This window comes from Callospermophilus lateralis, chromosome 18, assembly GCF_048772815.1.
Source record: "Callospermophilus lateralis isolate mCalLat2 chromosome 18, mCalLat2.hap1, whole genome shotgun sequence".
Classification (NCBI taxonomy): Eukaryota; Metazoa; Chordata; class Mammalia; order Rodentia; family Sciuridae; genus Callospermophilus; species Callospermophilus lateralis.
In genome coordinates, this window is record NC_135322.1 from 65,611,510 (window position 1) to 65,636,276 (window position 24,767).

At 52.3% G+C, this 24,767-nt stretch overlaps 1 protein-coding gene across 4 annotated transcripts in view; it reads right to left on the minus strand.

Moving 5' to 3' along the window:
* Positions 1 to 24,767, minus strand: part of Ankrd11 (ankyrin repeat domain containing 11) — a 153,606-nt gene that overhangs the window by 25,348 nt on the left and 103,491 nt on the right. For 3 of the 4 annotated variants that reach the window (XM_076838832.2, XM_076838833.2, XM_076838831.2), the window contains 2 exons: positions 8,402 to 8,544; positions 307 to 445 (listed from right to left, as the gene is read on the minus strand). In XM_076838832.2, coding sequence (XP_076694947.2) covers positions 307 to 445; positions 8,402 to 8,488 — 226 coding nt within the window. In that variant the 5' untranslated portion in view covers positions 8,489 to 8,544. Of the gene's footprint in view, positions 1 to 306; positions 446 to 8,401; positions 8,545 to 24,767 lie in introns of those variants that run through there. The other variant, XM_076838835.2, reaches the window with a different exon arrangement.

A 24,767-nucleotide genomic window follows, 5' to 3' on the forward strand; every position in this document is an offset into this window, starting at 1 on the left:
CCTCCTGCTCGACACCCTCAGACCCACCTATGCTTAGGAAGACCACAAGGCTCTTTCAGAGTTCCCTCTGGCTTTCACTACAAGCAATGGAGCTTCATCTATGTGGGGAAACCACATCCCTGCTGTGTGTGGCCCTCCAGGAGTCCACCCGGAGCAGGGCAGCTGCAGCCCACAGAAGAGCCTGGGGCAAGGCTTTCCTACAGCTCCACATCAGCCCGATGCAGGGAAGAAGAGGCAGTGCCTGGATAGCCAGTACGGCATGGAGCCAGGAGGAGCGGGGCTGGGAGGAGGGGCCCAGTGTGGTACCTGTGTCCGAGTCCTTCTGTTCTCCATTGGCCCCCACAGTGAAGGGCAGCTTCCGCTTGGTGGCTCGCTCTCTCACCTCCTTTCCTCCATCACTGCGGTCCAGCTTTGGGGTCTTGGTCAGAGAAACTTTATCTTTATCCTAGTGGGGGGAAAAAGAGGTTGCTTTCAGAAATCACTTCCAGATTAAATCCTCAAAATACTCAAACTGGCTACAATCTCACTTCATATGCCAGGAAACGTGAACCTCTTTTGGGGGGCAATCAACTACTCCTCCTGCCCCAGGCCACAGTGCAGAGCCACACGGATACTGGTGTGTAGAGGACCCACAGCTGAAGCTTGACTGTGGCTGGGTACTGAAGGTGATCAACACCCATTGAGTGTCCAGCTCCCTGTGACTGGATGCCATGCCTTCCTCCCCTGTGCCCACTGGATGCTGCAAGGCTGCAGTTTTGCCCTTCTGCTCTCACCTTGGACCCTCAGCCTGGCTGTAAGGAGCCCAGGCTGACCACCTGACTGCAGCCCTCACAGAGGGGCTGGTAGGAGTGTCACTCACAAGGTAAGGACCCAGCAGCTCCAATTCCACCTCCTCTACCAGTTGGTCGACCTTGGGTAAGGCTCAGCACACCACTACAGAGTGGGCACAGTGTCCACTCCAGAGGAGGAAGCCAGGCACACCTCACACATACACTCAGGCTACAGTCTCCCATAATGTGCCACATGAGCCAAGTGTCTACCTGAGGCTCTGAGGTCACAGAATGCGCGTTCACCTGGTAGAAAGTGGAGCTTTGGAGCAAGGTCAGGAAGGAGCAGCTGGGTCCTGATGGTGAGGGCGGAGGCCACTCACAGTGACAAATGTGCCCTCTATAAGAGCTGGCAATCATGCTGAGAGGGGAAGCTTGTCCCCTGAGGCAAAGGTGGCTCTGAGGTGGCTGTGGTCAGTGCCAGGAGGGACCCCTGCTCCAGGCTGGGCTGGGTGGGTGTACAGTAAAGGCATACCAGTTCTAATCAGCAACTTGGTCTGCACAGCTGCAGCCAGCTGAAACCTGGGCCTCTTCAGCCCACTTGGAGTCACAGGCTGTGGCCTCCCTCAGGGCCAGCTGCTCTGCGGCTGGGTGGGAGGCCGAACGAAGGCACTGGCACACTGCCGTTTCAGAGGAGCAGGCACAGTCACTGGAGTTCTTTGGGCGTGTCCCCAGGCCAGTTGCTGGCAAACAGCACAGCTGCAGGGCTGCCCTCAAAGCACTGGGGTTCTGAGAAGCTCTGGCTGGATGAGGTGGGGCGCTGCCAGCAGTGGTCTCCCTGGCCCTGCCTCCTGCTGACTGCTCCACCTCTGCCTTTCCCAGCCGGCAGTTAAGGAGTGCTGTTTGCCCCTAGTGCTTCAGACACAGCCAGGGCAACAAGACCAGCACAAGGAAGGGCATCCAGGAGGTGCTGTGTGCAAGCGCAGCACCCAGCATCAGGCACCATACCTCGCGCCCTTCTGCATGGGCACAGGCATCTCCCAGCAGGAGGCACCCGTGAACTATGCCACCCAACACAGGGAAGAGTGGAACAAAAACTCCAAGTCTCTGATTAAATACTTTCATGCCAAGAAATTGCCTGGTGTTTAGGTGGACCTTACCAAGAACTCAGAGAAGAAATAATACCACTCCTAGCACAAACTCTTTCAGAGAAAAGAGAAAGATTACACGTTCCCGACTCACTCCTGAGGCTGCCACAGCCCTGGCTCCAGAACGCAACAAGGGTGTTCTGTGCAAAGTGTGAGCCATGCTCCTCCTGAACAGAGGGCAAGCGCTCACCAGGCACCAGTGATGGACGGATGGGTAAGAAGGCAGCACACAGCCAGGGTGATGGAGTCAAGAATGCAGATGTAAAAAAGTTGATGCACCAAACACATTAAGGGGCTCGAGGAAAAGACACAGCCACAGCAGTGAGCAGGAGGCCGCACAGACCCAGAACTGCAGGACAGCTGAGGGCAGCTGCAGAGCAGAGACCCTGGCAGGGATACCGATGCACACACCTGCTGAGAAATCAAAAGCCAAAGCAAAGCAACCTCTCAGAAGAGCAAAGGGCTGCCCAGGCAGCTGTGGAAGACAGTCCTCCTCAGGAAAGAGAGGAAACAGGCCCAGAACACACAGTGTGGGTGCAACACCACCAGCCAACTACACCTGGGTAGAGCTGGCAAGGGTGTGTGGGAGCTCAGGCTCACGCCTTTCCCTCATGGAAGGACCATGAGCACTAACCTCAAGAGGACACGTTGCCTCAGGAAAGACCCAAAGGGTACACAAGTGAACTCTGCAAACTGAACTAGAGGGACGGCTGGATGCAGGAAGGAGCTGGATGTGCCCTGTACCATGAACGCTTGGGCATGGATATTAAGAATTTCGAGCACTAACAAAACACATTAAAACCTAGGGACAAATCCAGAAACAGATGTTTGAGCCCACTACATAAAAAATTACCATATAGTAACAAGAAAACATAAAGACATAAGTAAGATGTAAGGCTACATCATGTTCAAGAATTAAAAAACCTCAAAAACTATGATATTTCTCCACACACTGACATTCAAAGCAATCCAAACTCCAGCTTATTAGAAAATGTACATGGAAATAGTTGGACACGGTGGCGCACACCTGTAATCCCAGCAATGCAGGAGGATCACAAGTTCAAGGTCAATCTCAATAACTTAGGGGGACTCTGTCTCAAAGTAAAAAATAAACAACAGGGGCTTTGGGATGCAGCTCAGTGGGAGAGTGTTCCTGGGTTTCATCCTCAGCACCAAAAAAAAAAAAAAAAAAAAAAAAGGAAGGAAGGAAGGGAGGGAGGGAGGGAGGGAAACAAAAGGAAAGAAAAGTACACAAAAGATCAAAAGTAGCAAATAGGGGCTGGGGCTGTAGCTCAGTCCTCAGCACCATATAAAAATAAATAAATAAAATAAAGGTATTATGTCCGTCTATAACTAAAAATATTATTTTAACATAACACCAAGGCAACAAGGCTAACAGCTTACACTGCCAACATCAAGACTGTGAAACGATGGTACTCAAGCACGTGTCCTGGAGTGGGTGTTGCACTCTGGGGGCCTTGGGACAGAGCAGAATTGACGGCCAGGGCTGCCTGGTGGCATGGCAGGTCTCCAGGTGGCCCTTGCCCCTGTGCTACAACACATGACTAGTCCCAGATGGATCCCAGCCAGATAGCTCCTAGGAGGCAGCACAGGGCAAGTGCCACAGGACAGATGCATCCGTGCTCCCTTGTGTGGCCATGTGTGCGGAGGGAGGAGACCGCCAACTCCAATGGGTCACAGGGACTGCTCAGAGGGAACCCACTCCACATTCACCAACAGAAGAATGATGACACCATCAGAGGTGCCCGCAAAAGGGCTATGCAACAGCCAAGCAGAGCCACAGGCCGGAAAAGACTGCCCTCACATCACCACTTCTTATCTGTGGTGACAGAGACAGAGACAGAACAGGGGCCACCTTTGGCATAGAGGGGGTTGCTGGTTAGGGACAGCAAGGGCAGTCCCAGAGCCCAGAAAACATTGTGCATGTTCCTCAGAATGCAAACTGTCCCTGGTTTTCAAAGTGGGAGAAAAGCTACAATTGTGCATTGTATTTCACATAAAATGTTATCCCAGCCCCTCCCCCAAGTAGCACCGTGGACAACGCCACGTGGAGACACTCGGCACCTGGGCTGGCTGTGATCCAATGTGCTGGACTCCGTCATGAGGTGCAGACAGAAAGGCTGTCTTGCAGCTGCCCCAAGGCGGGGCTGAATCCCGGTGCTACCCCTGAGCCACACCCTTGCCCTCAGCCTCCCCTGGCACTAGGATGACAGGTGTGCGCCACTCCTGGCAGAAGAACTGTCTTAAACATCCACCTCTCCATGACTGCCACTACAAGCAGCACAGCAAGAAACAATGAAGTTCTAACTGCATGATCAAAAAGGGTGCTGGTCTACCTGGTGCTAGTGCTGGGAACCACCGGAGGTTAGTAATACTCCGTGACCAGCCATGGAGGGATCCAGGAGGAGCAACCAGCACAGTGGGCACTGGCCACCTGTCAGAGAGCTGCCCCGGGCCCTCTGCTGAGCACAGTCCTGGGAGCCACACCGCAGGTGGAGAGCCCGAGTGCTCTACGTGTGCTGTTTCTTCACAGTGCCCATGGTTGTTCCAGGTCCTCTGGAATCAGGGTTTCACGGTCCTACACTGAACCCACACATCCACTCGGAGGGAGGAGCCTGAACAGCGCTCAGTTTTCTCACCAATGGCATAACTCTCCCCCTATTTAGGCCTTCCTAACTTCTCACAGCAAGCAATCTGTGTAGCTCTCAGGGTTCAAACCTTGAAGCGTATCTTTTAAACTTATCCCCAAATAATTCATGTTTTTGATGCTTCTGACCATGTTTTTGGCTCCATGAACTGCATTTATGGCTCCACACTGCCGCCATGCTGAGCTGAGGGGCTCCCGTGCCTCCTCCGTGGCATCTGTGAGCAGCTCGGTGCTGAGGGCAGGTTTTCTTTAGCACTGCATCATTGGCCAGCAGCTGGTCTTCCGCAGGGTGGGTCAGGTAAGGGAAACCCCTCAATCCCATATACTTTCTGAGGGTTTCTGTAATGAGTGGGTCTTGGATTTGGCCAAGTGTCTGTGCATGTGCACTCATCAACTGACAAAACTACAGGGTTTTCTGTTTGGGTCATAATAAACTGATTCTGGATGTCAGCTGAACCTCAAATTCTTGGTGTAAACCCTCCTTGACCAATGTACACTATCCTCTTTAATGTCTGTGACCTTGCATTTGCCTATCATTTAAAAAAAAAAATGAGTTCTGGAAGAAAAACAAATGGACTGGATTTACAGGGAGGTTAGGTGAGAATGAGGGAAAGCAGGACAAACAGAGTGCCCACTACAAGAGCCACACCAGAGGAAGGCAGAGTCCTGGGGCTTTCTGAGCCTTTCTTCCCCAAACCAAGAAACTTCTGCCTTATTTTATTAATTAAAATCAGAAAGAGGGGTCCAGGGAAAGAATGACCTAACAGGACTCCGCCTGCACCCAAGGCATTGTCAGGGAGGGACATGGGAGAACACGGTCCCTGCCTCAGAACTAACCCTCAGGGTCACTGGCAATGGCAGTGCTGAGGTGGCCCTTCAACGCTGCTCTATTTCAGTCAGGGCAGAGGAGTCTGTGGGAGCTGTGCTAAGCAAGCAGAAACCATGAGGACGTTCATAATGACCCATAGCCCTGTCCTCAGCCCCACAACTGATTTGGGAGAAAAGAGGACCCAAGCCTGGCAAGTTCTAGCAAAAAGGACTGACAGAAGTCCCAATGGCGAGCAGGGAATCTCCAGGTGTCCATCAGGGACCATAGGACCTGGTCTCTCTCTATTGCCACCATGGCAGTCTATCTGGAGCCTGAGATGAGCTGACTCCATCAGGGCTGTGGGCCCCTTTCTGTTATCTCTTGGATGAAGCTGCACGCTCCTCCTTGGGACCCCACAGCCAAGAGCCCTGTGGCTTCAGAACATGCCTGGAAACCACAGGAGGAAGCAGTACAAGCTGAAGCCCCACCAACCCCATGGTGGCAATGGCACGGCCACCTCTAGGGATGGACTCATCCCTTAAGGAACATGCCCACCAGCAGCATGCCAGGTAAGTGGACCTACAGGGCAGTCCTGTAGGTTCCACAAGGCTTCCTTGCTGTGAGCCTGCAGGTCCTGCTGGTGCTCCAGCTGTGGCATGCACCATGCAGACACAGCTCACTCCAGAGCCCCTGCTGCCCCTCACAGCTTCCTGCTCACTGAGTGTGACCAGGGCATGTTCCCAGCTGAAGCCATGGTCTAGAAGTCACTCTGAGAACACCCAGAAGAGGCTTGCAGTCTTCACTCAGAGTAGTGTGAGCTGAGCACAGCAGCAAGGGGCAATGGCCTGTGATGGAGGGAGTTCTGGACTGGAGATCAGGGATGTTAACTCTTGCTGGGCAGTCTCTGACACCATGACAGCCCTTGTCTTCTCTGGACCAGGACACACTCAACAGTACAGGGTTTCCTGGCTCCTGCCAAGGTTACTCCCAGGTTGCATATTCCAGAGACCACTTCCAGAGCAAGTCCTCACCTGCAAGGAGACCTGAAGGAACACCCGCTTCTCCATGAGCCTGCCCCTGTGCCTGATGGGTGCAGCTGGGAGTCTGCTACATGCCTGCCCCTGTTTTGCACATCCACCAGGTCAGGACTCTTCAGAACAGCCTACAGGCAACCGTGTCTGAGAAAAGGCTTTAGCTCTGATGGTTTTAAGAACAAACACAGGAAAACAACACAGCTACCTACTGGGGAAAACAAAACAAAAAAGTCTAATCCAGGCTCTCCTGAAGCCAGGGTGCAGATATGGCTTAGGGCTCGCTGGGCTCAGCCTGGTATACTTGGCAGCCTCTAGCCATGTAGCTTCTCTCCACCATGACCTTCCACCATGATGTTCTGCCTCATCTCACCGAGTTATGGAGTTGGCTAACTGAGCCTGTGAAGCCGTGAGCCCAAAATGAACTTTCCCTCCTCAAAAAAACAAAACAAAACAAACAATGCCAGGGATGGTGGTGCACACCTATAATTAGCTGGCTGAAGCAGGAGGATCCCAAGTTCAAGGCCAGCCTTGGCAAAGTAGCAAGGCCTTAAGCAACATAGACCCACTCTCAAAAAAAAAAAAAAAAAAAAAAAGCGGGGGGGGGGGGGTTAGGGATGTCTCAGTGGTAGAGCACCCCTGGGTCTTCCCCAGTACCAAAACCAAACAAAATCACTTGAACCAACCTGGAACCTGCTTCTGTGCTCAGCACCCAGTGCAGTGGCACAACAAAAGCTGCCTCAGGAGAGGGCCCTGTAAGGCCGGTGCAGCCTGCTTTCCAAGGCTCAGCCCTCACTCACAGGACTGCCCTGGGCCTTCCCCCATGCCCAGCAGATACCAAGTGTCAACCACCCGCTTTGAGTTGGGAGGCCCAGTCACTCCCTCCACTGCTTATTCACCTTTGGTCAGCTTGAGGGCCAGGGTCTCCTTTCCCCACCCTCCTACACCCTGCCTGGTAGTGGGGGCCTAGAGTTCCAGCTCTGACTCCCCTGCCTCCACACCTGTCCTGCCAGGTCTTCTGTGGGCTGAAGACCACACTCTGCTTCCAGAGCCCAATCTAAGTCTAAGAATGGTCCCAGTCTCTGATGGACATTTTGGGGTTCTGAGACTTGTGCTTGTGTCGACCACATGGATGTAAGAAGCTTCTGATGCTGGCCAGGTAAGCAGAGCACACAGCTCACACCCTGCAGGGTAAAGTCTACCCTCTCCAGGTATGACACTGGCCAGACACATGCCTCAGCATGCCAGGTACCCACACTGCAACATCTGCCCCGCACACAGCTCAAGGCACTCTGGACAGAGCAAGCAGGGGAGGACAGGGGACACATGCCACAGCCAAGAGTCCCAGAGGCTCGTTCAGCTTGTCCATGTTCAACCAAAGCTTAATGAATATATATGGCTCCACCCAGCCATTTCTACACAGGGCTACCTGCTGGCCTCACAGCAAGCACTTCAAACCCAAACACTGCCAGAGGCTGGGGTGACGGAGGGCGGGAGGAGGCAGTGCCAGGGTCCAGGGGCAGCAGTCTTAGGGCTGTCTTCACAGCTCAAACGCTAGGGTGAGGGCAGGAACAGCTTGAAGCCATCAGTGCCCAAGGACTCACTGAGGTGAGGCCCACCTGGCAGTGAACACAGGCCAGAAGGGCTACACAGGCCAGCCACAGCACTTGCTGCACCAAAACCCTCCTGTTCCCAGACAGCAGGGGATGGGATGGACAACAGCCACAAAGCAAGCCCCAGTCTGTGATTCAGGTCATGGGCCCACACTTGCCACCCCTAGCACTGCAGGACAGAAATGCTCCCCCAGAACAGGACAAACGGACTTGAAAGTGAAATTCTCAGTAGTGTTTGCAAGCAGGACACTGTGACACAGCTCATCCCTGGTGGCTCTCCTCAGAGCCACAGGAGAGTGGCTCTCTGCCCACATGCAGGGGGCTTCCACTAGCACGCAGCGCCCAGATGGTGGAGGTGGGGGTTACCTTTTTCCCAGTTTGTTTCTCCACCATGTCGCTGCTGGGAGAAAAGTCTTCCTGCTGTGGAGTTCTAGAGCGTGCGCCCCTGGGCATCGTTCTGCTCCCGCGCCTCGTCTCCTCTAGGCCGCCACCGCGTCATCGTCACCAGTCTGCTTCAACAGAGAGTACACAGGGTTAAAAACCGGCCACACTACACCAACTAAATGACCTCTTCCCAGGGCAGCAGTGGCCATACTCCATGTGGGGAGTGGGTCCAAGCAGACCCCTACCAGGGGCCACCAGCAGTGATGAGAAACAAGGTGGGTCACACAGCTGGGCTTGGGCAGAAAGGAAGCAGACGGCCTGGTCGGGCTGCTGGCCCTTGGCACAACCACACCTGGGCCTGCGCCCTCAGGTTGGAGGTGGCAGTCCCCTCTCCTTCCTTCTGCTGCAGGCCTGATGGCTCCAGTCTCCCAGGCTCAGCCTCTAAGACCTGCTTGCCAGTTGCAAGCACCCCAACAGAAGGCTGGAGGAGAACCATTTTGCTTCTCATCAAGCCCCAGGCACAGGCACAGGCACTCATGGATGCAGGCACAGGCCTGTGGCACAGAGGAGTCCCAAGGATCCCCACGGTTTCATGACCCCACTCTGCCCACCTGGGCCCGAGCTCCAGCCTGTATTTCCCAGGAAACCTGGGACACACACTGCATTTACTGTGCATTTTTTCCCCCCTGTGTTTTATGACTTCCTGGCATCTTACAAGGCTTGCTGGCCAGGGGCTGGTTCCTAGAGACAAAACGAGGGCTTGATGCAAACCACCCACCTCCTGTGTAAGCCTCACACTCAGCCAACGGTCCCTATCCCACCACACAACCAGAGTCCGTCCTTATGCGGCAAAGCCTGCAGGACAGAGCACCCTGAATAGCCAGGCCTGCCCCAGTGCAGAGCCAGGATTCCTAGACCCCAACCTACTGTGTGCAGACCCATGGCCTCTGGATTCTCACTGCAGCCCTTCACTGATCTTGCCTGATCCCCAAGATGGCTGACAGTGGTCTCTCTGTAAGCACACAGGGAAAAGACAGAGCCAGAAACACCCCTCGTCAGACATTGGCTCTGCTAGGCCTTCATCTTGGGGTCCCCACCTTAGGGGACTCCTGACCTCTAGAGATCACCCAGTGCTGCTTCTCAGATTCTCTCTGCCACTCCCCAGGACACAGCCTCACACCCCCCAACACACTCCTGGTGCTAGGTTTGAGCCCAGGGCCTTGCAGATGCCAGACAAATGTTCTGCCACAGAGCCCCATCCCAGCCTCACACCAAAGAATTTCTGTCTTGATCTCAGCTCCAGGTGGACACGAGGCACTCGCTGTCAGCACACACTCAGCCACTGTGCCCTGCAACAGACAGCTCTGTGGCCCAGCCATCCCAGAGCTACCCACCCCAAAACTAAGATGCAGAATAATCAAACAGTAATTTTCTAGCAGCAGGGGAGAAAGAGTCCCAAAGACAAAGGGTCTGTGGTGGATGCTCCAAAGACAGACAGAAAAGCACTCGGGCACACGTTGAACCAAATGGAACAGCACAGACTGTGACAGTGTCAACAGGGGCAGAGGACCCATGTGCATGGCACAGGAGGCTTTGCCCAGTCTGTGTGTGGCCTGGGAAAGAAGCCCCTAAGCAGCTTGGACACAGGCAAAGTCTCCAGACACTGGCCTGCCCTCTGCTGACAGGGCCTGCAGGGTGGGGGCAGCCAGCAGCCTGCAGCTGGAGAAAAGCATTTCCAAACGAAGCACTCCACTTGGCTACAGTCAACCAGAGTTAAGAGCAAACCAAAGTGTTTTTGAGGATGCAGCAACTACCGAGACCCTCCCAGGACCGCTCCTGAGAAAGTGCTGGGAGGTCCTGCTGCCTGGGCAGCAAGAGCTAGGAATGGGTTTCACAGGTTTATGCTTGAGGGAAGGAAAAATAAAAAGGCTAAAGCTTCATGGTACCCTCCAAATTACGTGGAACTAGGATTTTAGCGTCCATAAATAATTAAAGCTCTCCGGGATGCAGCCCTCCCACTGGCTCATGCTCCTCTATTGTTTCTGCGCTGCTGGGGTAAACTGGGGGCCTTGGGCATGCACAACACACACTCCGCCACTGAGGCGCACCCCAGCGGCCATGTGCCTTTCTGTCTGGCTGGCTTCACTGCGCAGGCCCTGGGGCCTCACATGTGTCCTCACTGGCCTCACATGTCGCAGTGGTTCTTGCTGGTGTCCCTGGATGCCTCTCAGGGGTCTGTGAGGTCAACATGTGTTCATGATGATTCCAAGATGCCACAAGCCCTTTCCACAGCATTGATGCCAGCACAACCTGGCACTCAGTGCTGGGCATGGTGAAACCCTGAACACTGAACCTCATGGCCACCAGTCCTGCCCTTCCAAGGCTCTGGCAGGGGGAGGCCTGTGTGTTGAGCACCCTGGGTGCTTATCACAGGCCTCAAATATCACAGGGAGTGTCTGCTCGTGGTGCTCCTATTCATTTGTGTAATTTGAAGGTGTTTCCTCCAGTTTTAACTCTGAACAGGAGTTTTCCCTAAAGGGCTGTCTCTCCTGCCCAAATCTCCAAGTTACTGTGAACTGGGTTCCTGCAGTTCCTGTGTCCCATGGGGTCTCTAGGAACTGGTTCCAGGGCCCCCACAGATAGCAAAGCCCACAGCGCTCCAGCTCAGGGTATACGACGGAGTGGTGTTTGCACAGGACCCACCCCTGTTCTGCTGCACAACAAGTCCTCTCCGGATAACTCTAGTGTCTGAAGTGCCATAAATGCTGGGTGCAGCCCATGCAGGAGGGGTGCTGGAGAAGTCTGTGCGTGCTTAGCACAGGACCCACCTCCCACCTAACTTTCTCAATCTCTGACTGGTTGAATCGCAGATATGGAACCCACAGAGACAGGGCCCGACTGTTGTTTTCTCTAAAGTAAATGGAGTGAGCTGATCACTTCAAGGAAAACTGAGCTTTCAAGGGAAAGGAAATATGAACTTTAGAAAACCTGCACCCACCAGCATTGGGCTGATGCCTCTGCACAAGGGAAAGGTATTTCTATGAAGTCAGCAATGTTATCAAAGGCAACATTAGTAATGTACAATGAAGCACCTGCACAACTCAGTGAGCCGGGATTTCCTAAAGGACCAGGGTGGAGTGCTCACACATGGGGCAAGAACTGGTCCTCCAGTTCTTGCGCCCTGTGCAAGCCAGACCTCCCATCCGCCTGTGGCAAGGCAGCCAGTTGCAAGCAGGAGCAGAGGCCTGCTGTGAGGGAGGTCAGCCAGACAACAACAAGGTGTGGGCGGGCACTGGAACAATGCTACCTTCCTCCATGCACCAAATTCTTTTGTAAGATGGTTATACTTCAGTAGAAATTAATGTATCTTAACACATGATACTTGATTACTTTTTTTTTTTTAAGAGAGAGGGGAGGGAGGGAGGGAGGGAGGGAGGGAGAGAGGTAGAGGGAGAGAGAGAGAGAGAATTTTAATATTTATTTTTTAGTTATTGGCGGACACATCTTTGTTTGTATGTGGTGCTGAGGATCGAACCCGGGCCGCACGCATGCCAGGCGAGCGCGCTACTGCTTGAGCCACATCCCCAGCCCTGATACTTGATTACTTTCAAATGAACAAAATATCTAAATTTTCTCAAGCTACCCTTTTTAATAAAATAACACCACAGGGGTCTCACATAAACAGGAGGTCTGTGGGCCCCTGGAGTCCTCGTCCTGTGAAGGACTGCAGTCCTGGAAGCTAGGGCCTCTGCCCAGCACCAGGCCAAGAGCCCAGCCTGCAGAAGAAGACTCCCACCAGGTGCAAGAAGCAACAGCCCAGATCCCCAGACTGGTGCAAGGACCCAAAGGGGAAATGGGTCTCGTGATGGGTCTCATGCAGAGTTGGAACTGGAGGGAACACCTTCAAATTATGCAAGTGAATATTAGTTTTTTAAAAAAAACAACAGCTGGGTGCAGTGGCGCATGTCTGCAGCTTAGGACACTGAGACAGGACGATGGCAAGTTCAAAGCCAGCCTCAGCAATTTAGCAAGGTGCTAAGCAACTCAGTGAGACCCTGTCTCTAAATATAATAAAGAATAGGGCTGAGGACGTGGCTCAGTGCTTTTCTAGCATGCATGAGGCCCTTGTTCCCATCTCAGACACCACCACACCCAGCCCAACCCAATCAGGGACAGCAGGGGCCAAAATAGCAGACAGCCTGGGCCTACCTCGGTTGCCAGAGAAAGACAGTTTTGTCCCTCTGAGGCAAGAGCAGAGCTGGACACCGTGGGAAACAATGCAGCTCCACACCAGCCACCCCAGGCCACAGAGCAGTGTGCAGGAGTACCCAGGGCCACCTTTGCAACTTGAGGACAAGACAAAGAAACACTCCATGAGAATAGTCAGAAACTGAGTCACCAAGGCTCATGACCATTAAAGGCCACTTCCCCCAAAGCAGGAGAGTATCTCCTGCACATAACTGAGAAAAAGTCCTTGAACATACAAAGAATTCCTGCAAACCTATGAGGAAAAAAAAAACAAAAAAACCAACATCCAAAAAAAAAAGATGCCAAATGAAATGGGCACTTCACAGAGCAGGAACTGCAGAAGACCAGTGAGCAAGTGGAAGGCCAATGCACCCACATACAGAACAACAACAAGGCACCATGCTGTGCAGCTTCCGCCCAGGTAACTCTGAGGTACAGGGCACCATTCCTGAACTTCTGTCTGGGAAGGGGCCTGGGCGGGGCTCTAAGTGAGCTCTCACAGGTGTTGCTTTAGGATCAGGATGCTGTGCATGTTCACTCTGTGAACTTCGGGACGCTGACACATTTCACAATAAATAGTTTTAAACGCTGGTAAGTCAGGTTCAAAACATGGCACACGGTGTACCCTGGCAGGACCTGTCCTCCCCCAAGAGTCCCTGGCCGGTGCAGTCAGAGGGACCCAACGCAGAGCAGCAGCTCAAGGCTGCCTGACCTTGTGAAGCAAGCCAGATGAGTACAGAGGATGGGCAGACTGACACATGCACACGTGCACTGAATGTGTGTGCAGGACAGAGACGCAGGCTAGGCGCTACAGGTGCAACTGGATGGCCCAAAATAGCAAGCATAGGGAAGCACTGAAGGTGGAGCACAAGCAGGGAGTCAGCAGAGGCCCCAGGAACAGCACGCAGGGGGAAGGAGGCCAGCTTCTGGGCACTGCTGTGAACACCGGGCCAGCTCCTGGGGAGGGACATGGTAAAGTGTCCCAGAGAGCAGCTCAGTGCTGTGAGACCCAGAACAGGTCCTGAATCACAAAGCCCACCACTGTGTGGCTGCTAGTGCCCTCCATGCAGGAGAAACAGAAGAGAGACCCGGCACCTTGGAGGCTCTCCACAACACCAAGGGGAGGAGTACACAAGGCTGGTCCAACAGGGAGCTGAAGAGCACCACACAAAACCACACTCTCAGCAAGACTCTCGGCAAGGTCAACAGGAGCACTCACAGAGCCACACAGCAGGAGCTGGCAGCGCCCCTCCTGTGGCGGTGCCCTGTTGCCACTGCTATTCCACTCTATGCAGGAGTCCTGGCCAGGGAGGGAAGGGAGGCACCACGTGGCTCTCAGATCAGAAGGCAGAGGCACTGTGTGGAGAGGATGCACGTCCAGAGAAGCACCAGCCTTCCACCAGGACCTCCCAGAGCAGAAGAACACAAGAACACAGAACCTGAGAACACACAAACCCCTGGTGCTGCTATGAGTGTGCCAGCGCCCACACAGACAACCCAACAGTTGCTCCAAGCAAAGAAAAAATAATCAGATTCAAACAACAAAGCTAGAAAAGTCTGTGAAAACTTTAGGGAGGGATCTTTAAGAATCATGGCTAGGCAGAGTTCTTAAGACACCTGAGTCCACTAATGAAAAGGATCCGTAAACCATCTCAACAAAATTTAAAATCCACGCACGCCCTGTTAAAGATGTAAAAGGTGAAAAGACAAACTGCAGACAAGAAGAGAAAAGTGTTTGCAAGTCACAGCCAGATACAGGATTTAGCAGGGCAACCTTGATTATTTTCAAATAAACAAAATATCTGTAAATTTTCTCAAGCTACACTTTTCAGTATGATAACATCATAGGGGCCTCAGATAAACAAGAGGTCTGTGGGCCCCTGGAGCCCTTGTCCTGTGAAGGACTACAGTCTTAGAAGCTGGAGCCTCTGCTCAGCACCAGGCAAGAGCCCAGCCTACAGAAAAAGACCCGCACCAGGGGCAAGAAACATCAACCCAGACCCCCAGACTTGTGCAAGGACCCAAAGGGGAAATGGGTCTTGAAAGGAACAAAAAACTGGAAAAAACACCTTCAAATTATGCAATTTGGAGGATGGTCCGCAAACAACACTGTCAGAAATGGACTCACCAGGGACAGCGTGATGGCTTGTTGCAGGCAGGCAGGCGTAATCACCCTCAAAACAGCCCAAAAAGCTGCCCGCTGCCTGCCACAGGCACAGAGAAGCCAAGTCTCCACCTGTGCCAAGGGAGTGCAGAGTGGCACAGCCACCTCCACAGCTGCACTCCTTTTTCTATCCCAGAAAAGGAGGTGCTGTACAGGAGTCCAGGCACTTCAGCCTGGACTCTAGCCATATCAGCTTGCCTCCTTAACAGCCAAAGGAAGTTAACCATTGGTACAAAGGTCGATAAGGTCAATTTCTAGAAAATTCTGATAGGTACAAAAAGCCAATCTCCAACAGTCTCGTCTTCCAGTGACAAAACCACACACCTGGGGAACTGATCAGTGGTGGCCAGGTGATGGAAATAAGGCGAGGCAGGGCTGGTGGGGCCCTGGCATTGTACACAGGGTAGCGTCTGGGCGGGGCATGGTGTGGCCCTCTGGTGGCTCCTGGTACAGCATCCATGTTGCAGTCACCCTGTAGAGGCACAGGGAACAACCCAGGATGCTACTACTCTCTAACTTCTTGGAAGTCTACAATTATTGCAAATGGAATGTTTTTGAAAGGGGAAAGACAAGGAGATGTGGATCCTTCTTGCTGTGATGGCAATACTCTAGGCAGACTTCTTTTATTTTATTTTATTTTTAAAGAGAGAGCAAGAGAGGAGAGAGAGAGGAGAGAGAGGAAGGGGGAGAATTTTTTAATATTTATTTTTCAGTTTTCAGTGGACAAAACATCTTTATTTTTATTTTATGTGGTGCTGAGGATCGAACCCAGCGCCCCACGCATGCCAGGCGAGCGCGTTATGGCTTCAGCCACATCCCCAGCCCCAGGCAGACTTCTTTTAAAAGTCTTGTTTGGGGCTGGGGTTGTGGCTCAGTGGTGGAGTGCTTGCCTGGCATGTGTGAGGCACTGGGTTCGATCCTCAGCACCACATAAAAATAAATAAATAAAGGCACTGTGTCCATCTACAACTAAAAAAACAAAACAAAACAAAACTCTAAATATAGAAAGATGATCTCACAAAGGAAAAGGGAACAACACACTTTGCTGTGCACTGGTCAGTGGTAGGACTCAGGAGGATGTGGCTGGCCATCGGCTCCTTGTGGCCTCCTTACAGCCTCTCACAAGCCTGGCAAGGTGGTGCTGGGTACGAACCCAGTAGGTGTGAGTGTCCTCACAGTGGGGCAGCAGCTTCCCCAGCAGAGTCTGGCAAGGGAGCAGCCACGGTGCAAGGAGATCTGCACAGAAGCTGTAGCATCACTGCCCACACTAGTCCTCAGAGTGAGCTGCAAGGCCAGTCCACAGCTGCGGGCAAGAGGAAGCTCCACCTGCAAGGTGCCAGGTCTGACATGTTCCTGAAAGACTCCTCCAGCACGCTTCATTACGACGTGGTCATCTGACTGCACAGTGTGGATCTCAACTACCTTTTCAGATCAAAAAGCCTTCCTATCCTCAGGAACGACACTGTTGGTGGGGTGTCGTGTGGCAGGAACCAAGTGAGCGCTCAGGAGTACCGCAAAAGGAAGGCAGACGTGTAATCCGGCAGGCAGAACCGGGCAGTGCTTTTCTACTCCAGCTGGAGCATCAGTCTTAAATCCTGATGTACCTGGTTTAGTGCTTCTTAGATCCCAGCATAGACAAGGCCTTGAAACCCAGGACTTGCTAGGATCCTGGAGCAGGGGGAGAAAGGGCCACGGAGCTATGTGCCCAAGTGCTCAGAATAACAAGGGGACACCCCTGTTCAGAGAGGCAGAGGGCCTGTACCTGTATGTTGACAAGGACAGTCGTGGTGAAGAACCACAGCACTGACAGCAGATGTAAATCCATCACCTCTGAACAGGAAAAAGCTAATGACTCAAAACCCAGAACCCTAGCCTTTGAGCAGTGCTGGAAAACCGTGTCACTGTTTTGGAAACTGGTGAAGGAGGCTAGCTGTTTATTCTTTCCTACAGGAATGGCACCCGTACCAAATGGATGTGGAAGGCGAATGCCCAGCTTACCAGGCTTAGCATTGGCCCCTGGCAGTCTACCAGTCACATGCAGACACAGCCACAGACCCTCAGGCCAGGCACTGTGCACATGCTGGTGTCAACACCGGAGCCCTCCTACACAAGAGACAAACAACTCAGGCTTGTTAACAAAGCTGGAATGTGCTCTGTCTGTAGAACCATTTGCCTGGTGGTTCCAGACTCAAGCCCATCAGCAAAAACAGCCACACGCCCAGAGTAGCTGGAGCTGGGAATTAGGTCAGCCTACACCGGGAAAAACTTAGGGTGACTTAAGACAGAGGGAAAACGTAATATATTTCATCTGCAATTTTCATATTAATTACATACTGAAAGCAAGTACTTTGTATGTGCTGGGTTAAATGAAACACAATCCAGTATCATTTGTTTCTTTTTGTTATTTAATGAGGGTAAAAGAAAATTTTAAATTGAACGCAGTTCATATTGTGTATCTACTAGACTGAACAATTTCTAGACTGAACAATTTCAAAGAACAAAGGACCAATCTTTAATAAAAAGGAGAACAATCAAGAGAAAAACACAATGCAGGAGTTTGGTCATTAAAAATGACCAAAAAGACAAAAGACTCCGTGCGTGGACTCTGCTTGGAGGTTGAGGAACGTGGAGCTCTGTGGCAACCAGCAGGGTGCAGGGTAAGGCACCTCCAGCTCCGTGATTGCCTTATTTTCTAGTGAGCTGTGTCATGTTAGCAGTCTTCTCCAGGTGAAATGGTACAGTGGGAGGGTGGGTGGGAGACAAAGAGGCCAAGCAGGCCGCTGTTCCCTGCTCCGAGGGCGGACTGCACTCTGAATGATACTAAGCACCCAAATTGCCAGAACCATGTGCAGAATGCGCCTTAACTTCACAAGCAGTCCATCAACACTGAATCAAACCACTTGTCCATGAGAAATGGCTGCTGAAGCTGGGAGGCAGTGTGTGTAACAAACACATAGTTCAGTGGTCCACTTTCAGAACACAGTACTCAGCCTACATTGGTAAGATCCAATTGTAGCCATTTTACTTTTAGCCTTTCCCTTTGCCTGCCCCAATTTTAAAATCAGCTGATCACATAGATGGTAACCCAGGCTCTGCTGTCTTGGGGTGTTCTCAGGATCCCTCGGGGGTGCACTCTTCTGCATCTCAGTATTTCTAACAGCATTTGCAAGTGGCCGCACTTAGTCCCCAGGCCGCCTGGGGGGAATGGGGACTGAGGCTGCTTCAGGAAGATAATCCTGCCTGGTGAGCAAGAACTCCTAGTGCACTGAAATAAGAAAGCCCACTGATTTCAGACACCCAAGCTGTGTGGCCCCCAGAGGCAGTACATCTCTCTGAGCTTCCATCTGCTTCCAGTGAAGAAGCAGAGGTCTACACTACTCTTGTAGAATCAATTATCACCCAGAAATGTTCTTTAGAAAATATAAAGACAGACCCACAGGGACAGAGTCTACTGAGAGAGTCACTGGGCCTGCTCAATGTAATTCACTGTCTACTGAGTATTTTATTGAAGAGTTTCAAAAACAAGAAACAGGTAGGAGTAAAATAAGAAGAGTCTGAAAGCACTGAGAAAAGTCTTACTACCTGTGAGACAGAAATAAACATTAATTCCAAGTGATGAGACTTTCGTAGGCACTTAACGAAAACAGCAGGAACCAGTCAACAAAGAATGAGTCCATCTTTGAACACTGTGAGCAGGACTCAGGGACACTGTCAGGACACCACTCACAGATAACAGGACCATCTCAACCAGGGAGATGCTGGAGCTGCTCAGAATGGACACTGACATAAGGCCACTGCTGCCCTGCTTACAAACATAACTCAGGCAGGTTCTGCGCCTGGCCTGGTGTGAGGGCACAACTGCAGCCACAGTGCTGGGAGATACTCGGGACGAGACACGAGGTCAAGGTTGACCTGGGCAGCTCAGAGAGGCCCTGACTTGAAATTTAAACAAAAGGGAGCTGTGAATGCAGCTCCACGGTAAAAGGCCCGTGGGTTCAATTCCCAATATTGCAAAAACAAAAACAAAACCTGTTTGAATTTCCTCCATGAGAGTGACATGGACAGCTGCCAGCACTGTCCCCTTTGCCCTGGATCACACTGAAGATGCCTCTGCGGGCTGTGTCATCATCTGTCTCTCCCACCTGGCTCGGGGTCTGGAGTGGCTGTGCCTATCTGGTGGAACCCAAGTCCCTGAGGATAGCACATACCTGCCGTCAGGAGTGAATGGGCAGCAGAGAGAGAGAGAGAGAAGAGCATTTGTAACCCAGGGCAACCCAAATGCCCACTCAGGCCTGCCGAGCTCACGGACTCCCATTTCCAATCTTCTGCAGAGGAAGGAGAGGATGGTTCTCGTGAAGGAGTCTACAGGGACTGAGGAACAGCAAGGCTCTCTGCACCTGAGCCACAGGACTGCTGGGCTCCAAGGAAAGGAGCTGGAAAAGTGAGCAGAGGGACCAAGGCCTGGCACTGCCTGCTAGGTGCACAGCCTGGTCTAGAGGCAAAGCCTCAGTGAGCAGGGTGCCCCGGCTTTGCCCTGCTTGCCTCCCAGTTGGCTCCCATGGCACAACTGTCCCTTCCTTCTCTCCCTGGGAGAAAAAGTGGTCTGCACAGAAGATGCGGCTGCTTCCTCTGCCAGTCACATTCCAAGAGGACTTGAGCACTACTGTTTTCCTGCCCAGTGCAGAACACAGGAACTGCATGGCTCCTGTGGCCTCCCGCTACAGCTGATGCACCCACACTGACACAGGAGGGTTACAAGGGCCCACAGACTGCATCAGGGCTCACTCTGAGTTTGGACAGACACGCAGTGACATGCATCCACCACCGTGCTGTCACAGACTGTTTTCACTGCCCTAGCATCCCTGGTGCCCTCGGATCTTCCTGCCGTCTCCACAGCTTTGCCATTTCCAGAATGTCTTGAGTTGTAATCCTACAGCAGGTGGAATTTTCTGATTGGCTTCTTTCACTTAGCAGCATGCATTTAAGGTTCCTCTGTCTGGTTTTGTAAACAAGCTGATGATGATGATGATGATGATGATGATGATGATGATGATGATTTGCAGTACAGGGGATGGAATCCAGGGGCACTTTACTACTGTGCTACATACTAGCTTTTTATTGGGGGGGTGGGGGGGGGAGACAAGGTCTCACTAAACTGCTGAGACTGGCCTGCAACTTTTGACTCTCCTGCCTCAGCCTTCAAAGCTGTTGGGATGACAGGTGTGCACCACTGCATCCAACTATCCTCATTAGTTTTTAGCCCTAAATAACATTCCTTTGCCTGGCCTTGCCACTGTCTAACCACTCACCTGCTGAGGGAAAAGCCTGGTCACCTGCAGTTCTGGCAATTATGAATGAAGTAGCTTTTTTTTTTTTTTTAAGTGAAATATACAGATCAGAAAACATCAGAAGTCACCACCCTGAAATGTCATCATGTGAGAAAATAGCACTGCTCTGTGAATGTGCTGCCCGCACGTGTGCACATGTGCTGTGGACAGAGAGGTAAGCAGACCCCTTCACACCACTGGCCTACCTAGCTATGAGCCTTCGATGTGTAGTCAGGCACATCCCAGTTTCTCGTCTACAGAAGACAAAAACAGAACGACCCTTACACTGCCATCAGGACCACAACTGGCACCTAGATAGCCGATCCTGAACTCTGCCTAGGTGAAAACAGGATGTGGACAGCCCCCAGTGCGTCCTGGTCAGTTCTCAGCCTTGCCTTTACTGCTCTGTGCCCTCTTCCAACCATAGGGTGCACAAAGGCACCATGGACACAAGTGATAAAAAGACTGCTATCCAGGTGGACCAGACTGGACCTGGGCATGTAGGGTTCAGCACAGGCTCTGCCCACACTTCACTGCAAGAGGACATGGCCCACCAAGGTAAGGCCACATACACACTAACTTGTGCAAAACAGCCCCAAACTGCAAAAAGTCCCTAGGGCCACCAGCAGGAGAAGGAATGAGCCATGGCAGTGGCCCAGGATGCACCAGTAGCAATTGCTACAGCACGTCAGACTTCAGGTAGACGTGATTGGGGGAAGCTCCACACTTGGGATGGGTGATGGTATAGGCGCAAAGGTCGTAAGAGCACTGTTCAGCACACCTGAGATGTGTGCCACTTCCTACACACAATCACACTTCAAAGAATATCAAGACCAAAACCAGTCTCTCTGATGACCTCACCAATCAAATAGCAGGCCAAGTTTTGCAGCCTGTGAAGGCGCCAGCTGGGAGAGGCCGTGAGTCCACCCCATCTGTTCCTCTCCACCCTGTCACTATACACAGGGTCAGAGACACAGGGCTGGATGGGGACAGCCTCATGCTGCCCCTGGTGTCACCACCACCACAGCACTGCTCACTCTGAGGCCTCTGGGCCCGGGGGGTCTCTCTGAAGCACAGCAGGAGAAGACCTGCAGGGCCACATACTCCCAACCTGAGCGTGCAACCTCAGCACTGCCCTGCAGAACCATGCACATTGTGCACTGGCAGGAAGCCTTTGGGCCTACAGAGCTCTTTCACACCCACACCTGCAAGTCCAAGACTCACCTGTACATGAGCCAGCACTGACCCCCCACCCCCAAGCCCTGGCACACAGAACTCAGAGGTCTGCAGAGCTTGGTCAGTTCACTGCAACAGTGAGGGTCCCAGGCTGCTGGCTGGTTGGACACTAGCCTTTGCACGTGTATCCTGCAAATAGGCCACACACATACTTGGAGGCACCCTAACACCCTTATACAGGTCTTTTATTAGGGTTTCTAAACTAAGAAGCAAAGACCAACATTACAAGAAACTTGACCTAAGACATTATTCCTGCCATCGGTCTAAAAAAGCTTTAACTATTAATCTGCTCATGTGCTCCTTGGTCATGGAGCTCTCTACCATGCAGACATCACAACCCAGGACTCCAGCACATGGCCAGCAGGCATAACCCAGAGCTTCAAAGACACAGAGCTTGAGAGGTGTCTCACAGGAAGGTGTGTGGCCTGCCAGGCACCACCCACCACCACTGGGCCACAACGGAGGACACAAGTGCTCAGCCTGTCCTTGCATGGATCTGGGCAGGAATCGTCCCTCCTACAACTGTCCCCTCCTGGCAACTATCTATTTGAGGCATCTTACCAGTGGCAGGACAAGCCACGGCAGAGATGATAAAAGGGTTTTGTGCAAGTACAACACCTTAAACATAAATAAATTTCTCTCCATTAGAAAACAACTGCAGTTTCAAACACCAAAACAGAGAGATGAACAGATGAAGATATTACGCGAGGCGCTCACCATGAAATTTCAAAAAGGAGAAGACTCGGCTCATGGCTCAGACTCTCATGGCCATGTGAGCAGATAGCACGCAGCCTGGGTCTCCCAGGGCTGGCACAGTTTTCCTTCTCTGTAACTCCACGGCTCTGCACAAGCATGCTTCAGACAGTACAGGAGACGTGTGCCTCTCTCTCTTTAGCGTGTCAGGCAGCCATGCAGGTGGGACATAAAGCAGGAGTTTGTTCCCCTCCCACTGTCTTCTGATGGCCAAGTATGCTCTGACCCCCACACCACACATCTGCTAAGCGGGAGAATCCTGCGCATCCAAGCTCACTGCCACAGTGGGCTGTCACAGTGGAGCACGAACAACTCAACCGTCTCATGTTTACCCTCACTGCTGCTACCATGGTGACCCCCAACAAACCAGCCCACCATGCCACCCTCCCTCTTGGGAGCCACAGGTGCAACTGCCATGGCTGCCACCTCCTGGCTGGCTCCAAGGACACTGCCACACACCCAACTGAAGCGTCTGGGACTCCTCGAAATCCACCCTCTCTGTGCCCAGGGCATCTACCCCAGGTCCATACTGCAGTCCTCTAGCATGCAATGCCTACCAGCCCTCCACTCCCTGCCATCTGTTTACAGGGTGCTGACAAATGCTGACATCCATTTGGAGAGGTCTGTCTGTGGTGGAGATTCTGTACTGCACACAGCTCTGCTCTTCTACAGCACAAAAGCAATTGGGGAAAAGGGCAAAACCTGTCCTCTCCACAAGTTTAGTGAATCAGGCAGGGAAAACAATAACTTCCCTTTCTGACTTCCAAGGTTTGCCACACAGATGCTTAGAAACAAGTCTAATTTAGTAACCACATGTCATCAGAGATGGGCTGGTGACAGCATCCCTGTACCTCCTTCTCCTGGGCACCCCACCATTCTGGTCTGTAGGGTCCTCCTCTCACTTGGCCTGGGACCAGGAGGAAACAGCATGCCCATCTGCTCGGATGCTGGCCTCTGAACCAAGCCAGACACAGCTCCACCACAGTCTCTCACACATCCCAAGCTGGGTCGCCAAGCAGAACACCCCAGTCTGCACTCACTGTCCTTGTGGCTCGAGGAGGATAGAAAACTGACTTTGCTGCTGTGAAAGCACTTGGGGGCAGGGTCAGAGGTGGGCATAGCTGGTGACGCTAACATTGCAGGTGTGCTTTGTTCTTCCCAGGCTGGGTGTAGCATGAGCTTAAGCTCACTTCTCAGCACACATAGAGCTGACAAGTTAGCCGTCCCACTGAGAAGTCCTCAGGTCCTGTCCCTGCATCCCTCCCCTAAGTCCTACAGTGAGGAGACCGGAGGTCAGCTCTTCCTTCTCAGTGATTCCAGTATCATGAATACAATGAGCAAAAACACATCTTCTAAAAGCCTGGCAACATAAAAACCCACATTTCCTTGTTTTGTAATGGAGTGCAAAGTAAAGTGAACAGGGGAACTGGGCCCAAGCACTTAGAGCTGTGCCAACAGAACAGCTTGCCTGAGAACCCCGATCCCGCCAATCCTAACACTGTGGGGACCAAGCCAGGCAGTAGCAAAACCTTGATACCCAAACAGGGGCTCAGACCCATGTGCGGTCACAATCACCATCAGCATTTATCAGGGATGTCCATGAACTATGCAGGGACACAGCTGCAGGCTTCCCTAGCTGCCCATCTCCAGACCCTAGGCCTGCACACCCTTGTACAACAAGTGAAAGCTCCTGAAGGAGAAAGCAAGCACCTGAGAAAGTACTGCTTAACCCACGATGTGCCGCGTCTCCATGAGGCCACCATGAGTTCAAAACACCCTGGGTGGACACATTCAACATGCCACATCTGCCCAGCCTCACGCTTTACAGTGTACTGAACTGTTCTCTGTGCTGACGAGCTGGCCCACCATGCCATCAGCCTGGAACAGCACCAGAGTTCAACATGTAAAATGTAGCACCAACTGAATGCACATAACTCACATTCCACACCAGGGACCCTGTATATAGTCAACACACATTTACCCACTGCCTTGGTCCCCTGTGGAAGGAGAAGCTGCTTTACTTTTAATAGCCAAAAGATGGAAACCACCTGAATGTCCGCCATGCTGCAGAAGACAACTCAGCAACAGCACGATGGACACACCCCAGCAGGATGAACCCTAAAGAAAGCACATGGAGAGGACTCCCTCTCAGATAACCCAGAAAATGCAGACCACGGCAGCAGTGCTCCCCTCTGTGCAAGAGCTGTTTACAGGAAGCTAAGCTACAATGGCAATGCTGTGCTACAGAGAGACCTAATGTTTGGGGAGAGTTCACTGGAACATTTTCTACTGCAAACAGTGGCTGTAACCTTATTTGGGAAAATGGTCTGTGCAAACGTTAACTAAGTTAAGGATCTGGAGACAAGGCCATCATGGATTATGGGGTCAGAACTTAAATCCAGCAGTGATGGGAAACTGGAACAGGAGGCGATGTGGCAGGAGGTTAGGGCAGCCACAGGCCAGGGGCTGCCAGGAGGCTCCAACCTGAGACTTGGCAGAACCTCAGCCTGCCTGCAACTCACTTCCAGACTGTTGGCCTGCAAACCTGGGAGGCCACACTTCTGATGTTTAAGCCTCCAGGCATGTGGCCAAGTACTTATGCTTGCACTAGGAGCTAACA